The 17146-nt window shown below is 42.9% G+C and overlaps 1 protein-coding gene across 4 annotated transcripts in view; it reads left to right on the top strand.

Moving 5' to 3' along the window:
- DENND1A (DENN domain containing 1A) overlaps positions 1–17146 on the top strand; it is a 493327-nt gene that overhangs the window by 215709 nt on the left and 260472 nt on the right. For all 4 annotated transcript variants that reach the window (XM_012771853.2, XM_012771851.2, XM_012771850.3 and 1 more), the window contains exons 6-7: positions 9771–9840; positions 14976–15056. In XM_012771853.2, the coding sequence (XP_012627307.2) occupies positions 9771–9840; positions 14976–15056 (151 nt within the window). The remainder of the gene's footprint in view (positions 1–9770; positions 9841–14975; positions 15057–17146) is intronic.

The following is a 17146-nucleotide window of genomic DNA, read 5'->3' as shown; positions in this document are numbered from 1 at the left end:
TTTGGGTTATAAATTCAAGTTCAGAGCTCTCTGATGGCTTGGGGGTAGGTGCCAGGTTCATTTTCTTTTGGCCTAAAACTCTTTGCCTTTTAAAACTTTACTTTTATTGGACCAGCTTCATTCATATCATACTTTCTCTATGTGCGCCTGCCTCTCCTCCTTCCTTTCTTTACCTGCCTGCCTGCTTGTGTTGATTGGTGTGCTGTTCTGTGAATTGAGACAGAACTGCTTCCCTGAAAGAAGTTAAGCATATGGAAAAAGTTGCCAAGGAAAGGCATTGAAGCATAGAGCCTAAATGGGTTTAAGAGACAGCCAGACACTTTTATAGAGAGATTTGCGATTGAATGATATAACATTCAAGCAGAGATCTGGGGTGGAAATGAACTTAAATGAGTGCTATTTGTGGAAATCTGATGCCCTGTCTAATCTAGCATTTCCTTAATTGTCACCATAAGCATACATTTAAAGCTTTATACTTTAAATTAAAAAAGGCAACACAGTCTGTTTAAGAATCTAAGACATAGGCCTTGGTTTTTCTAGAAAATGTTCTTAAAAATACACATTTTAGGGTAGCAGAGGCATTGGGTCTTGACATGAAGCACTGGAAACTTAAAATACTCTTCTGCCATGTTTGATTAAAACATTTTAAATCAAGCTATTTATATTTGTGTTTCTGAATATAACATGTACACTAATTCCTGAAGCAATAAAGAGCTGACACATGACTGGTGTCTCTGGGGCTGGCAAAGTAAGAAAACACACTGAATTGTTGGGAGGCAGCCAAAGATGGATTGCTCAGAACACTGAGAGCTGAGGGGCTTTTGGAGGCAAGTTTTCATTTTATCAGGGCATTACAGTGAGACTACAAGGTAAGAATTTTATATTCTATTCTCAGGGTTGATCATTATACCTAATCATATTGTACAACTAATACTGTATTGGTTAGAGTGAGTAGGACTTAGAAATCATATTGGATTAGTTTTGTGTCTGAGCTGTGCTCTTAGTCTCTGTGTCATTTGGTGAAGTCACTTCACCTCTCTGAGACTCAGTTTTCTCATCTGTATCATGGGATAATAATTAATCTCACAGAGTTGTAAAGAGTAATATTTCAAAGCACCAAACACTTGATAAATGTTCTCCTCCCTTTCCCCATTAGCTTCCACTTCCTAGCTCTAAAATGAGAATAATATCAAGTGACATCTCAGTGGGATAATTAATTCTGTTGCTTATTACTGAAAGTAGGACAGGACTTCTTGTTTAGCCATTTCTTCCCTTTGTTGTGTTTTTTTTATAGTAGAGACAGTGTGTTTCTCTCTTAGGCTATGAAAGCTTCAGTAAGGTGGGCCTCGGTTAGAACCTCACTAACCCATTACATTATATTACAGTGGTAATTTAAACCATAAAATGATATGCTCTGAATGGGGAAAATCTTGCAGGTGTGTGAATACAAGAGTGGGCAGCATCATAAACTCTCTTAGGAAAATGATGAAAGGCCTATATGCTCACCCTCTCTGGGCTCAATGGAAAATATCGAGAATTACACTGAATTGTCAGTGCAGGTGCCATTATTCCAAAGATCTCATGTTACCAACACTTCACCGGTGATAGCAGAAAAGTGCCTCTGTGCTTTCCTCCTGAGCAATCTCCTTCAATCACGGTAATACTGTCATAGAAAAGAAGATGACAAATTCACTCTCTAAAAGCAACAATTATTGAATACCCATCAAGAGAGAAAAGAGCCTTGTTTCCAAAATCAAATCCAAGTATATGTTTGGGGAGATTTATATAAGCACAGATTTTTATGGGAGATTTTTTTGTGTTTTTTCCTAATGCAAATTAATATTTCTACTCATTCAGTACATACAATATATTTTCCTGGATAGATATAATAGGTATCACAATGGGATGTTAATTATGGCCATAAATCAAAGATTCTTGAGCTTAACTGGGTACCATAATAAATTTACAGTTTGAGATTAGTTATGAGCAAAACAAAACGCCCAGATTGGGCAAGATTGGCTTTGATCTCCCAAAGGGGGGTGTGTTTTTCTCTTTTTTAGATTTTTTTGACTTTTGATCTTATTAGCAATAAGAATGTGGTATTATCAAGACAAAACAATGTTTACCTTATTCCAGGCACAGTGGTAGGTACACTCACATGTGTTTCATTCTCAAAACAGCCACGTGAGGGTAAATACTACATCCGGATTTCACAGATGGGGGAAGGAGGCACATGGTTCAGGCCATAGCTACTAAGTAACAGAGCTGTTACTTAAACCCAGGTGGGCTTCCCGTCCTGACTTTGCAGTTGGCACACAGTTGATCGGCAAAGTGTCTCTTCCTCTGGGAAGACCTTCTGGAACCTCTGCTCCATTTCCTTTGCGAACCTCTGTCAGAGCACTGACCCAGCATGTCCGCTTCCCTCTTTAGATTGTGAACTCCTCAAATGCTGAGACCTGGGTCTTGTTTCCCAAGTACCTATCAGAGTGCTGGGCTTAATAAACGTGGGGAGAGTATGTAGATAGATGAGCGATTGATTTCAACATTTGAGAATGAATGATCTGGAAATGTGTGATGTTTGGACTGGAAACATCACCTCAATCAAATTCTAGAGAAATGTTCATTGAAGCTAAGGCAGTCAGCTCAGGAAAGTATTGTGTGGTTTTCCTCTAGGGAAAAACGTGTACACCTTGGTTGTACACCTTGGCTATAGGTTGAGAACGATAGACCAGCACACAGGTGGTTTCTGTTGTGCCTAAAGGTGGGCATGCTTGTTAGCTGAGTATAATGGGGGAGAAGATAATGTCTTCAAGAAGGCGGCACAGTTAGGATCTAGGGGCTTCCCTGCTTCCTGCCTCCACTTAGTAGGGACAGGGAAGGGATTAGAAATGTAGGAGTGGAAGGTAGGAAAGTACAGGTTAGAGCTTTCTCTTCAGTAAGTTAGGAATGGAAGAAGAAGGAAAAGGTTTGGAGCAGATTAAGGAGGAGGGTCTACTAGGAGGCCTGTTGCACTGACAGATTAGAGGATTCTCAAGCAATTCTAAGAGCTCACCTATGCTTGAAAAGTTAGGTTTCCAGATGAAAATAATCAGCTTGGTTTTATAATATTTCCCATAGCATTTGAAATATGAACAAAAAATAGATGGAGGAGTTGACTTGGGTTGGGTGAATGGACAAGGGGCAAGAAATCTTGTTTATAGGTACACCTTGATCTACCTTGAATATTTGTTTGCTCTATTATAATTATTTGTCACAGACTCCAGCAGGACACTGGCAGGGATCATTTTGATACCTGGGTTGTTTTCCTAACCAATAGGCTGCCTGCTAAATTTGGATCCCCACCTCCCCAAAAGAGTTTGTTGACTGTTACTATATAGCTCTAGTGGTAATTAATGGCCTTAGTAGAAACTATAGAGATGAGTCACGTCTGTCAAGGGAAACTATGAGTTGTTGAATGTCTAGCATGTACCAGGCATACATTAGGGGTTAAATAATCAGTACACAGTCATGATCCTCGCTCTCACGGAGTTCACACTAATGTAAAAGACAGCACATGTTATAAACTATGGTGAGTTTTAATGTAGGGTAAACTTAGGAGGTCCTCGTATTCTAGGAATAAAATGCATCTATTTAAGTGGGGATTAAAAGTTCATAGTCAATATGAGGAAGAACTTATGATTTTATCTAGAAAGTGATAAAATTTTGAAAATTTCAACAAAATAGTTCTTAATTCCAATGGTACATTAATTCTTAGAAAGAATAAATAATGAGTCAAGTTTGGGGAGGAGGTTATAATTTTTCTGACTTAATAACACTTCATGTTTGACTTTCACATAAAATAATCATAAAATCATAATCATAAAAGGAGTAATTTTTCCAAAAGTATTTGAGGACTTCAGTTTCCCAAAGGCCTCTCTTATCCTTTGATATTGAAATCATTTTCTTTTGATGTGCCTGTTGTGTCACCATCCTTGTTTTTCTTGATTTTTCTCTTTGTCACTTGTTGACTGGTCTAATGCAGCCAGGTCTTCATTTGTCGGTGACTTTGCCTCAACTCTGAGCAGGTGTCCAGCGTTTCTGACGTGGGCTTCATGAAATCCTGCTTCCTTTGCGAGAGCTATAGTTTTCCTTTGTGGTCAGTTTGCATTTTATTGTAGATGTTTGACCAACTGAGACACTGACAGAGGAGTAGGGGTAGATGCTAGGTCAAACTGGAAGGGCTGAGGACTTACTGTTTTAAGCAGTCACATTGTTGGTATTTTCCTCTTACAATAGCTTTTGCTTTCCTGTCTGCTCAGGGTGACTGCAGGGCATGAGGAATTCCCACAGAGTACTGGAGGAGCCTCTGACCCAGATGTCAGGAATCTCAAAGAGAGTTTCCCACAGCTGAGATTGGCAAGAGGGTTAGGCAGGAAGAATGTTCGAAGCGCTGGATTGGGTGACTCACGTGTGTATCGGGTACCTAAATTAAGTGGCACACATCTTTTTATAGAGGGGGAAACTGAGTCTGAGAGACTGCTTTCCTGGGGTGTCACATATAGGAGACAGCAGAACTGAGATTGAGAGCCAGGGTTACTGGACTCAAGTCTGTGTTATCCCCAGCATATGCCCCACTGCTCTGCTTTTTAGCACGTGGGGAGGGGTTTGGTTATTTAACATGAAAGCTTTAAATACTGAGTGCTGAACAGTGTCAACCAAGGGATGCTTTGTCATTTGTGATAAATGTTGACAGGAAGTAAAAAAAAAAGGGGATACCTCTCTTTGAGTACCCAAGTGAAATTTCAGGAGCTCCTCAGGCGATAGAAAGTCACCAAAAACAACTGGAAGGCCCTATGCCATGTCACTTTTCTTAAATTCATCAGTCCAGACATGAGCAGAAGCAGCTCTGCCACGAGTCCCCCGAGGGAGGCACTACTTCGTTGTATCTTCTAATATAATAGTGCCTGAGTGTTTAAGTCTTAAAATTTTATTGTAGATTACTTTGGTTTTTATCTCTCTTTTATAGGGAAACCAAAGCATTATATTGATCTTTTTCAAATTAGGTGGATGACTAGGTTATAGTATCTAAGATTTTGTTTTTAGGGTAGCGGAGTGGACACTGGTTCTGACAGGGCTGAGGTATACTGAGGTTAAGGTGAGGGGAGGTAATCACTTTCAACCTGGTTCTAAATCCTCATCTCAGGATGTTATTCCTCTTTAACAGTCTCTTTGGCTCCCCGCTGATTACAGAATAAAGCCGGGGAGGCCCATCAGTTTGGCATATGCCAGGCCGTGTGGAGTCTGGCCCCACCTGCCCCTCGAGCCTCATCTCTTGCACACGATCACGCCATTGCTCATGCAGATGTTGTCAGTGGGAGCCCCTCCTCACTGGCTTTTGTGTCCTGCTGGTATGTCCTGATCATATATTGAATGCTGCTTCTCCCCTCCCTCCCTTAGCACAACAAAGTGTTTCCCAGCCCCGGCCCTGGAATCAGACATATCAGACATTTCTTGAAGGAGACTGAGTTCCTTTTAGTGGAGAATAGTATTTAGAAACCAAGATGAGGGCACTAAGTGTGCTCATTGGACTGTGACTGGCCACCCTTCATGGAAGCCCTCCTGCCCCACAGGCTCTGACATCCCACATTGGACTGCCTTCCAAATGCTCTTCCTACTCTTCTTGGGTTCTAATACCATTGCTGGTCAATCCCCTCCACTCCACATAGACACTTCCTGTACTCCATGCCAGGCCTCACCCCTGCATCAACACCTTCCTCACCCCTCCTGAGTTCTGACACTCTAAGCCAGGCCTCCCGCTATGTTGACACCCTCCTTATCCTGCTTGGGCTCTGACTTTCCCTTACTGGGGAGCCCTTCTCACCCTACTTAGTCCCCAACACACTGTGCCCAGTCACCCCTCCTTGGAATGCCTTCCTCACCCCAGTTGGGCTCTTATACCCTGTGCCAAGTTGCCCCTCCAGGACGATAGCCTTCTCTCCTCACGTGAGCTGTGACAGCCTGCTCCAGACTACCATCCTCCTATGCGGTCACCTTCCTCAACTTGGTTGGCCCTTGCCACCTCACTCTGCCACCAATGCCCCTCCAAACCCACCCCTACCTTGCCTGGTCCCATCTAATGGCTTTGAACTGACTACTAGAAAGAGTAATTGGAGAGCTTTTAAAATTGTTAATGGTTTCCTACTTTAATACTATCACAAAAAAGTAGAATTCCATTATATACACACTTAACCTGTACAAGATCAATCATACATGTGTGCACACCAGTGGGATTGGTTATCCTGACAATCCATTCAGTGGAGTGAGATTAGAAAAGTCCATCTGCCCTCAGATGGACTCGGTTCTTGAGTTCAGCTCAAGAGTGAGCAGTTCACCAAGTTGACAGACTTAAACATAGAAGGTTTACGTTCAGCATGTCCCACCCCAACTCAGTCTGACTACTTTGTATCTACACAAACAATGCTGTATTTCGAGGGCAATGGAAGGGTGTTTCAAGGGTGATTTTGACCATGGGCCATTGCTGCTCTTAAGTGCTGTCTTTAGAACCTGCCCCTGCACCACGTTCGGGGCTGTGGTGCCCTGTGTCAGTGAGGCAGTGTACGTAGGAGTACGGTGGTGCCGCTTCAGCCATTCTCAAGTTTAAAATCTTTGTACTACCTCATACAAAAGAGAAGCCACTTTATTTGACTGTCAGGCCTGGAGCGAGGGCAAAGCCTGGGACAAAGGTACCTGGGCTGGAGTTAGTGTGAGAAGCCGGGACCCAGGCTAGTAGTGCCTGGGAAGCAGGCTGCGCCCCTTTGGGCCTCCCTCGTCTTCTCACTGGGTCTTGATGCTGCCCCATGGTAGTTTTCTAAATCAGTCCAAAAGTCTGAACTAAACGAAGCACTTTGGAAAGATTTCCAGCTCCTCCCACCCAAACTGGTACTGTCCTCCTGACTGGGAGGTACATGGCCTTCCTGAGTGCAGAGCCCATTTGTTTTTTGTCTTTCTGCCCCAGCTGTGGACTGCCACGTAGCGACACTCTGCAGTGAAGAGCCCAGGGGTTACATGAAGGCAGCAAGTAGAGGCAAACCAGAGGTGTTTGTGCCCCTTCACACGTCCAGGGAGGAGAAGCGTAATGGAGTGTTTGTTTCCTGTCTTTGGGCTGGGAAGTGTTGTTTACTCGACGATGACAGACACACACGGGATGGAGCGGAGGGTCTCCACACGCTCACCTGCAGCCCGGCAGGCCGCGCAAGCTGTCGCGCCGGCACTAATGAAGCGGCACAGGAAACGCCGCTGGATAAAGCTCCGCTGTGAACCCTGGCCTCCCGGCAGGGGAAAACAGGGACCCTTTGAAGAAGAAGACAGCTGGGTTTTGGTTTCAAAACCTTAACACTGCCATCACTAGATATTCATCTGTCAGTGCACAGGGGACGACATGTGGGAAACAGTTGTGTCCGGTCAAGCCACAGGGAGAAAGACATGACTGACTTCCAGGGCAACTACAGAACCTCCATGGCCAATGGTCCGCTTAGCGTAGCCAAAATGAATTGATGTGGTGAGGCTGGGGCTGAGTGTGAGACGGGCGCTATCTGCTGTGGCCAGGCGGTCCTTACCATGCTACCTCCTTCATCCCGAAGGCAGGTGAGGACACTGAGGCTAGAGCTTCTGCACCCAAGCTATGTTGGTCAGTTGAACCTAGTTGTCCAAAACCACTTTGATGGATACTACAGTCCTAAACTGTCAGCCTGGCCCACATCATTCCATCAGATATTCCTAAAACAATTCAGCTTTTCTCTCATTTACTTGAGGTCACAGTTTCCTTGCAAGGAAATAATTTTCTCTTCTTGCCTTTTTTCCCCTCCCTCTTGACTTTCAGTTGCTGAATTTAACTAGTGGTATTTTGCTTTCAGGAAAAAAAAATATTTGTAATACTTGGTCGAATTTGTTTACTGAGAGTCCTCTAATCTGTGCAAGAGTTTTCTTCTGAGGGGATTTCTTGTTTCTGCTATAATGGCTTTTAACTCTGAGGTTTATTTAACAGAATAGGAAGGGAGAAACTTATCTCCTCCCTAATCCCTCTTGAATGTTTACATTGCTCTGCCAAAGTAAATGCTATGTAAAGTGGCAGCAGTCATTTGCTGTGTAATAGTCAATATGCAGCTGCCAGAGCTGATTGAGACATATTAACATAAGTGATAATACTGTCATAGAAGTGAAAAGTTAAGTTGCTTATCAGTATATTTTGATAAGCTACTTAAATTTTACAGTAGCATGTGCTGGCTTCAGACAGACACTCATGATAAAGGACTGTGCACTTTATCCGTCGTCTCTGTTGCCTCTCACTTCATTTATCACCCTCAGCAGTACAGCCAGTAATCTGTGCAGGGTGGCGATTCCCCTCTCCCTGGCAGGACGTCACATCTGTGCTCTACATCGTGTCCAGCTCTATCAGTAACGGACTCTGGTAGCTCAGCAGGGTGGACGTGACCAGGCCAGCAAGTGCTTGGTACGATCCTCTTCTCACCTGCCTGTCTGATGTAGCTTTGGAAAAGTTCCTTATAGAGAACAAAGCCATTTTAAGTAAGTGGCAAAACTTCTTGAGGGTGGTAGTGCTTTTCAGCAATTCTGTAGTACTGATGTTCCTTTACTGTTAGTCTTTATCTAGTTTTATTCAGTAAACGCTGAGCACGGGCGGTGTACCAAGCTCCCTTCTTGGCACTGGGAAGACAAAGTGAAGAAATGTGTGCTCCTTCCTCCCTGTCTGCGTGCAGTCTCTTGAGAAGACGGACATGCCAGGGAGGGTCATAGCAGTATGATCATGACCAGCGCAGCACAGAAAAGAGGGAGTTAGGGTACTTGAAGTGAGAGGGGTGGGGCACCATTAGGAGGATGAGCGGAAATCAGCTGGAAGGGACCATGAAGGTGAGAGGGAGGACAGGACAAGTGTATGCCAGCTCAGGCAGGCTGAGGACACCTGGACATTCCTGGAGCGGGAGGAATGACAGAAGCATGTACATGAGGAAGTAGAGAGAGGACAGCCAGAGGTGGTCAGGGGCTGACAGTGAGGAGCCTCGAAACTCATTCTGACAAGTGTGCACTGGATCCCGTAGCAATGGGATGTCACCGCAGGAATTTAATCCAACATAGGTGATGTAGATTTGCACTGTAGGAAGACCATTCCAGAAACCACAGAAGGGACGGACCACAGGGGTGAGGATAGCAGACAGGTTGCTAGAGTTAAGGCGAGTGCTGGGCAGGACCTGGTGGAAGGCAGTGAGGACAGAGACTTAGCGCCCATCTTGAAATAAATAGGAGGGTGGGTGAAACATAGAATGTCTGCTGTGGCAACATGGGCAGTTTCTGGCTCGTGGGACCCTTTGCAGACATCTGCAGTGGGAGTACTGTGTGTGTCCCATCTGAGAAACGGAATAGAAGCTTTCCTGGGAAGGGTGGGTGTGCTGGGAATGGCCGGGGGGGGGGGCGGGGGCTACTTAGAAGTGGTGCCTGATTGCAGAGTCTGCTTTGAATTTCTTCTCTATGAACCTATTCTAGCTCTGAGCCACGGGAATAATTTATAATGGACATTCAATCCTCTGCCCGACACAGGCAGTTTTTAAACTCTCAGAAATAATTGGCATTTCACCAGTCTGTGTTTCCAGCTCAGTCGGACAGGAAGACTCTTCAGGATCTAGAGAAAAACTGAAATGTATCAGTCTTGAATTTGGTCCTGGTTAAAGTGTTTGACCTGCATACTAATATTTTGTGTTTTTCCTCTCTTCTTCCCCCAGCTATCTCCCCTGGTTCGAGGTATTTTATAAGCTACTTAACATCTTGGCAGATTACACGACAAAAAGACAGGTATTTGCCATTTTTTAATGATTCTTTTTAACAAATGAAATTTAATTTTTATCATTGTAAAAGTAATACATGCTTTCTATTACACCAAAACATTTGCCAAAAAAGTAATGCATACCCATTATAGAAAGTACGATAAATTCAGAATATAGTAGGAAGGGAAAGAAAATCACTGAAATACTAAAATAAGCATTGCTTGCTTTTTGGGTTATTTTCTTTCTTAATTTTTTCTTTATACTAAAAAAATAATAAATAAACTGTTAGCATTCACAGAGTTAATATTTACAATTTCTAATATTCCCAAGCAGCCCTGGAAGTTCATGACATGTATTAAATTATAATTTAGCTGAGACACAAATTTGAATTGCTCGTGTCATGCTGCAAATCTGGGGTGTATGAGTAAAACACTTAACTGGCAAATGACCTACCCAGCTGTCCTGAGTTCCCCTTTCAATAAGGCTTTGTGGTGCTTTCACAGTAATTTTTGTAAGAGTCTGAAAATTACTTTAAAAGTTAAGCTGTGCCTTACTGTACTTTTGAAAGAAATGGTATGTTAAGGTATCTTCCATGGATGTCAAAGGCCAATTGGAGTAGCCCACTTTTTCAGGTACCATTATAACAGAATCATTTCTCCTGTGTTATTAAAGGTGTTGTATATATTTTTCATGGCTGCAAAACATATCATATACCTTGACTTACTGAAACACTTTCCTATTATTGGGAATTTTCATCATTTGGGATTTTTCCACTATTATAAGAAGTATAACCATTAGCATCTTTGAACATAAAGCATTTTCTACATTTGGATTATTTCCTTAAAAGAAGTATCCCAGACGGGCCATTGTAAGGCCAGTAGACATAAACATTTTTAAAACATTTGCCAAACTGCTTTCCAAAAGAATTGTACTGTATTCTTAAAGGATACCCTTTGCCAACAATACATGAGAGTACCTGGGTCATGATACTGTCACCGGTATCATTTGTTGAAGTCATTGCTTATTTCACAAGTAAAAAGTCTCATTATTTTAATTGCATTGTTTTGATTATTAGTGCGTGGAATATTTGTCCATATATATAATGTCATAGTTTCCTTTTTGTGAATGGCCTAGGTTTTTTTAATTAAAGTGATCCATTATTATTAAATGTTAAAAAGAAATTTTGCCCTTCATTTTTTTTCTGTTGAACATTCTGAGAAATGCTCCGTAAAAGGGGTATCACAGTTCAGTAATATTGGAGTAGTGGGGAGGGAAAGCTGGGTTTCTCTTTTTTCTCCCTAAGGTTCATATATAATGTAGGCTCTGAGAAGTCCTGCAGTGTAGAAACCTGTTAGTGTCTCCCATCTTATTTGGGCCCCAAACCCTTTGTATTCCACGACAGATACTAACATTCTGAGGTAGCAGTGTCTCCTGGAACACACTTTGGAGGAAAGGTAGAAAATGTGTGTATAATGGATAAATCTCTTTTTAGAGATAGATTTACTCCTGGCAAATGTATTCCAGAGGTCACAGTAAATGGAAGGAGTAACTAATAGAAATGGCTCCCTTGATCACTACCCTCACTCTGAAAAGAAGCTTAGACATCAGGAAATTCTGTCATAAAAGAAGTGATTTCCTCTTTGATGAATGAGTTGGGAGGTCACCTTGGGTCTGTTCATTGATTTCTGATTCACAGTTATCTTTAGTCAAACATTCAGGTTTTCACTCAAATTTGAAAGGTGTCTTTAATAAATAGAATTGTATAACATGTAGGCTTTTAACAGTTTTTGAATTGGAGATTGACTCACATTTATTTTCCTACATATACTCCAGTCAGTCAAAAAAAAAAAAAAAGATACCCAAAGAACTTATTACAGTTTTTAAAACACATCCTGTGATTCAAGAACGTTGGGTAGGTACAACCTAAGCACAGGGGAGACTGGATTATTACCCTGTAAAACTGGTGAACCTTTCCTCCGGACATTGCTCCAGCAGGGACCCTGCCCCTTGGGGTGTTAGAGACTGAGATCAGGAACGTGTTTTAGTTGCAGTTGTTTCCTCTGAACTCAAGGCTCTTTTTATTAAGTTTCTTTTAGTTAAAGGATTTATGACATGGGTGATAGGGAATCTGCCTACAACTGGCTTAATTGTTTGCAAGGCATTGTTCACCAGATTAGAATAGGAGGAAAGAGTTTTTATTAAAAAACACCACCCCCCCCCAACAACAAAAACCTTCTCCCATCCAAAAGTCATTGGGAAGGTAGGGCAAGGCAGGCTGTGTGTGTGTGTGTGTGTAAGAGAGAGATGTTGAGACTGTAACGTCTCAGCATAGGGTGTGGAGGAGACCAAGGTGAGGGACATGAGGAAGGTGTCTGTTTGGCATGGTTATTGTGGGGCACTGAGAGTATCCACGTGGAAAGGATAAAGGGGCAAGGGGGACGTCTCAGCCAGGGAGCGGCCTGGCTCAGGGCGTCGGAGGCTGAGGGAGGTGAGGAGGATGTTCATGCACGAGAGTGGTGGTGGCAGCTCAGCACGGGATGTCAGAACTCAAGTGGGATCTAGAGGGATCCCCTGGGAAGGGGGCAGCAGAAGAGGCCCAGTGCCGAGGTGCTGGATTCTGAGGTGGGGCAGGCATTCGTGTGAGGGGGTGGAGAGTGGAGGCCCAGCCTGGGTGTCAGTGCCAAGGAGGGCAGCTGGGTGGGGAAGGAAGCAGGGGCAGCAACAGAAAAGTGGTTCCATACAAGTAAGTAAGTGGATTAAAAAAATAGGGGCGAGATTTTTCACTTTTGTAGAATATAGTCATAAGTAACGTAAATGGAGAAAACTGGAATGATTCCTATATTGGATTGGAATTGGAGCCACTGGTGTGAACCCTTGGCTTTTAATATGTGCAGATAGATATAGACATGTAAAGTGCTGATTGCAGATCTGTTATATTCCCTGGTTCTATCCATTGAAAGGACCTGGCATCAGTAATACCAAATAGCAATGAGTTCACCTGGTGCCCAGATCTTGGTCTCTAAATACCATTCTCCATTAAAAAGATCACTGAAGAAATGTCTGATTCCAGGGCTGGGGCAGGGAGAGTATAAATCAAGTCTTAATTATCTTTTGAGCCAAAAAGTAAAGAAGTGCTCAAAACATGATGGGGACATGTCAGAAAGACACAAAAATGAGCTTAAAGAGGTAAGTGGGCTCCCATTTATCAGACAAATAAGTTGATAAACTGAAAGTTTAAGGAATGATATATTGAAATAAAATATCATTCCACAAAATATTTATTTAGTACAAAGGGAAAGAGTAACCTCACAGTAAAGACATCAGATAAATTAATCGAATGAAAGCAAACATCATCAATAAAGAGACAGACTGAAATCTAAATCATGAGAAAACATCAGACAGTTGAGAGTCATGCTACAAAATGGGTGGTCTCGCTGTCAAAGTCATACAAATCTCAGAAAGACCAAGGAGCTAGTCCAGACTGTGGAAGACTAGAGAATCATAACTACTAAATGCAACATGTAATTCTGAACTGCAGTGTTTGCTGTCAAGGATATTATTGGCATCGTTGGCAAAACTTGATGGGATCTGAGGGTTAAATGGTAATGCTGCATAGGTATTAATTTCCTGATTATTATGATTGTCTTAGGTTTTTTTCTGCAGCTATAAGAGAATACCAGACTATGCGGCTCACAGTTGTAGAGACTGGGAAGTCCAAGAGCATGGTACTGGCATCTGGTGAGGGCCTTCTGGCTGTCTCATACATGGAGGAACAGCACTCAAGACAGAGAGACGATAGGGCCCAAACTCATCCTTTTATCAGGAGCCTACTCTCATGATGATGGCATTAATCTGTTCATGAGGGCAGAGCCCTCATGATTTAATTACATCATTAATATCCTGTCTCATAATACTGTTAGAATGGCAATTAAAATTTTAAGACATGAACTTTTAGGGGACACATTCAAACTACAGCAATGATTAATTGTGGTTATGTAGGAGAACTTCCTTGTTTGTATCTATGGATGGTGGGGCATAATCTTGGCAACTCATTCTCAAATAGTTCAGAAAATAAAAAGTTCTTTTGAACGGTTTCTACAACTGTTCTGTAAGTTTGAGATTGTTTCAGAGCAAAACTAAATGCATGCACACATGCACCCATAAGTTCATCTCTTTCCTTTGTGAGTAGCTTGTTTGATTTGTCAGAATTCAGATGGAAACAAACCTGTGGACTGGGCTCATCCTCTTTTTCCTCTAAGTTCACTACCAAAGACAGCTGGAGTGAGGCCAAGAGGGTTCTGGGCTTGAATACACAAAACCTGCATTTCACCTAAAAACTCACCCTCATGTGCCCCACCCCTTTGTACCTTCTAACTGGCTGATATGAGACAAGTTGCTTCACTTTTCAGAGCCTCAGTGTTCACACCTGTAAAGAGGGGTAGTTGGGAGGATCAATTAGATAACATGTGGATGCAAATATAAACTTATTACTGTTATGTTAGCACAAAGAATTCCACAGGGTGGGAGAAAAGCCTTTAGATAATTCTGTGAGCAGTGTTCTTTTGAGCATTTTAGAGGTGAATCCATTTTCAATTGAATAATTTGTACTGCTTTGTATGTCATTATGTTGCTCAGTTTTACTAATTAAAATGCACAGCCACCATCCTAAATTGCATGCTGTTCATTTCTAACTTAGTTCATTTCTAACTTTCCATAATTGGAGGCTGCCGCGTGTACCAGTAAACACTCAATAAAATTAATTGGGGGTAATGATGATGAAGACAAGATCTATAGTGTCATCGTTATTTCTCTCAACCACCCCCGCCCTGTAAGCTAGGATTGTTTGCATTTAAAAGTTGTTGCTATGGAGTTGAGGGGATAGATTTGCTGAGAGCTTATGGTATATGATCCATAAAAGGCGGTCATGGTAGGTGTCTCACTGAGTAGAAAATGTCAAACTTGCTGTGGGAGGATCTATTTGGCTCTTATGTTTGAGGCATACACACTGTCTTTTGTCCAACCCTACTTGAATATCAAACCTATTTCTGTACTGGGGCCAGCATCTGCCCAGCCCCCTCAGTCATATGTGCCCAGACCTCCCTGCAGGTGTCTTACTAAGGGCTCAGCCTTGCTTTTGTTACTTAGGCCTTTTATTTCTTTCAGGAAAATCAGTGGAATGAGCTTCTTGAAACTCTGCACAAACTTCCCATCCCTGACCCAGGAGTGTCTGTTCATCTCAGCGTGGTAAGTGGGGCAGAATATTAGCCGTCACTCAGAAAGCATTTCATCATTAACAGGAGGAGGGAGTTAGCCAAACAGGATTGGCTTTTTGTCATCTGCACCCTTTTTGTCATCCCACCCCTACCCCTGAATACTGAGACCTATGGACTCAAGGCAGGCCAGGGAGTTGAATTTCTTCCTTTCTCTGAGATTCCATGAGGAATGGACGGGTCCCAAATGTCCCCAGGATCTTCTCTGACTGTCATCCCATTATGAGCATCTCCCAGATCACAGATGCTAGGCTGGAATAGGACAGCTGGCCCCTGCCTGCCTCTTCAGTCCCTGTCCTAGGCTCCCTGTGTCACCACCCTTTGTGCCCCAGCACTGCCATGCACCTCCCTTTGCTGAAGCCCATCCTGCACCCTTAGCCTTCAACATCGCCTGCTCTCCCCTGTTTGCCAGGATAACACATATTCATCCTTCAGAACTCAACTCTGATGTTATTTCCAGAGAAATCCTCCCATGACACCTCACAGGCTTAGTGAAGATTGTCTCCTTTGCTCCAAGCATCTCGCACACTTTGCAGTACCGAGTTACACCATATTGGAATGTTCCGTTTTCCTATCTCCCTCCCTGGACTGTGTGTCCCTTGAGGACAGAGAGGGAGAGTGCTTAGCGTAGTTGCCAGCTCACAGTAATAGTTTCTTTGCATGCTTTTAAATATATACTACATGTTCTGTAGTGGGCTGGGGTGGAAAATCCTTTGAACTACCAACTGGGAGATTTCAATCTCAGTTGTCGTCTTGCCAATGACCTGAGTGACCTTAATCAAGCCCTTTAACCTTGTGGGCTTCAGTTTCCTCATCTGTCAGATAAGGTGTCAAAAGAGGTGTAGGGAATCTTTTCCATATTTCAGTTGCTGGAATTCTCTAATTCCCTAGGTCAAACCCTTGTGACTGCCTTCATCAGAATTCTCAGACAGACACCCTTTGGCTAGGTATTGATTATTATCCAGGCGCTGTTTCCCCTGCATTGAGGGGCTGGAAAGTTTAAAAAGTTTTGTCTTTCAGCTTCATTAGGATGAGGTACAACGTTGGTATTCAGTGGCTGGAAAGGTATCTGCCCTCCTAAAGAAAATTAATTCCTCTTATAGTGTTTTTGAGAATGATGATAAAATTGAAAGCAGTGTTGCTACCAGTAACTAATGATAGATCTATTTTATCAAGTTCCTAATTTATACTGAATATGTATCTTTTGTGTTCAGAACAGCTCTACTAATGAGATACTAACCTTCCCATTTCATAGATGAGGTGTAGAGAGGAAATGGCACTTGCCCATCCAAGGTCAGGTAGTTAATAAGTGATAAAATCTGGGTTTTCAAACCCAGAGCTAACGTCAGAGCCTGTGTTCTTTCTACTGTGCCATGTGTGTTGAAAGAGAGGGAGGAAAGGAACAAACAAACAGACAAATGCATTGAAAGAGGTTTTTGCTCATTTTAATAGAACGTAGGAAGGAAAGAAACCTTGCTACAAAAATGCTCGTGAGGGAGGGGAGACTGAAAAAGATGAACAGATCAGCTTGAAACCTGCCCCCGTCCTTGCTGTATAGCTAAGCAACTCTGCCTTTGTCTCTGTCCCTTTTCCTAAGCAGCTTGATCTCACCGCTTCAGTCTGTAATGACATCCGACAGGTAGCCATGGAGTAGCCCAGCTGGGTCACCAGCTGCTGGGGAGGAAGGGCCACTCCTTCCCCTGAATGGCTGCACAGGCAGCATGCCTGCCAGGCCTCAAGGACGAGCCGTGTCAGGGGCAGGAGGAACTGTTGGGGTGGTGCGGCTGTTTCATGCCAGTGGTTTCTAGGAATGTTTCTGACCTCCCTTGGTCCCCAGCATTTCATGGGCGATGGAGCAAGACAGAATCTCAAAGGACAGCCTGGGGACTACTTGGTTTTGGAATTGCAATGGCTCGCCGTTTACAATCCATTTCATTTGTAAAGACATATTTTTTATTTCCTGTTACTAGGAATTCCTCTCTCCGTATTGCATTTTTGATTTTGAAGGACTAGTCTCATCTCGGTTATAAATCCTGAAATGTTGATAAAACGGCAATACTGGAC

The sequence above is a fragment of the Microcebus murinus genome, chromosome 12, assembly GCF_040939455.1.
Source record: "Microcebus murinus isolate Inina chromosome 12, M.murinus_Inina_mat1.0, whole genome shotgun sequence".
In the NCBI taxonomy this organism is placed as follows: domain Eukaryota; kingdom Metazoa; phylum Chordata; class Mammalia; order Primates; family Cheirogaleidae; genus Microcebus; species Microcebus murinus.
Note: the sequence above shows the minus strand (reverse complement) of the source record. Positions and strands in the feature narration are given on the sequence as shown.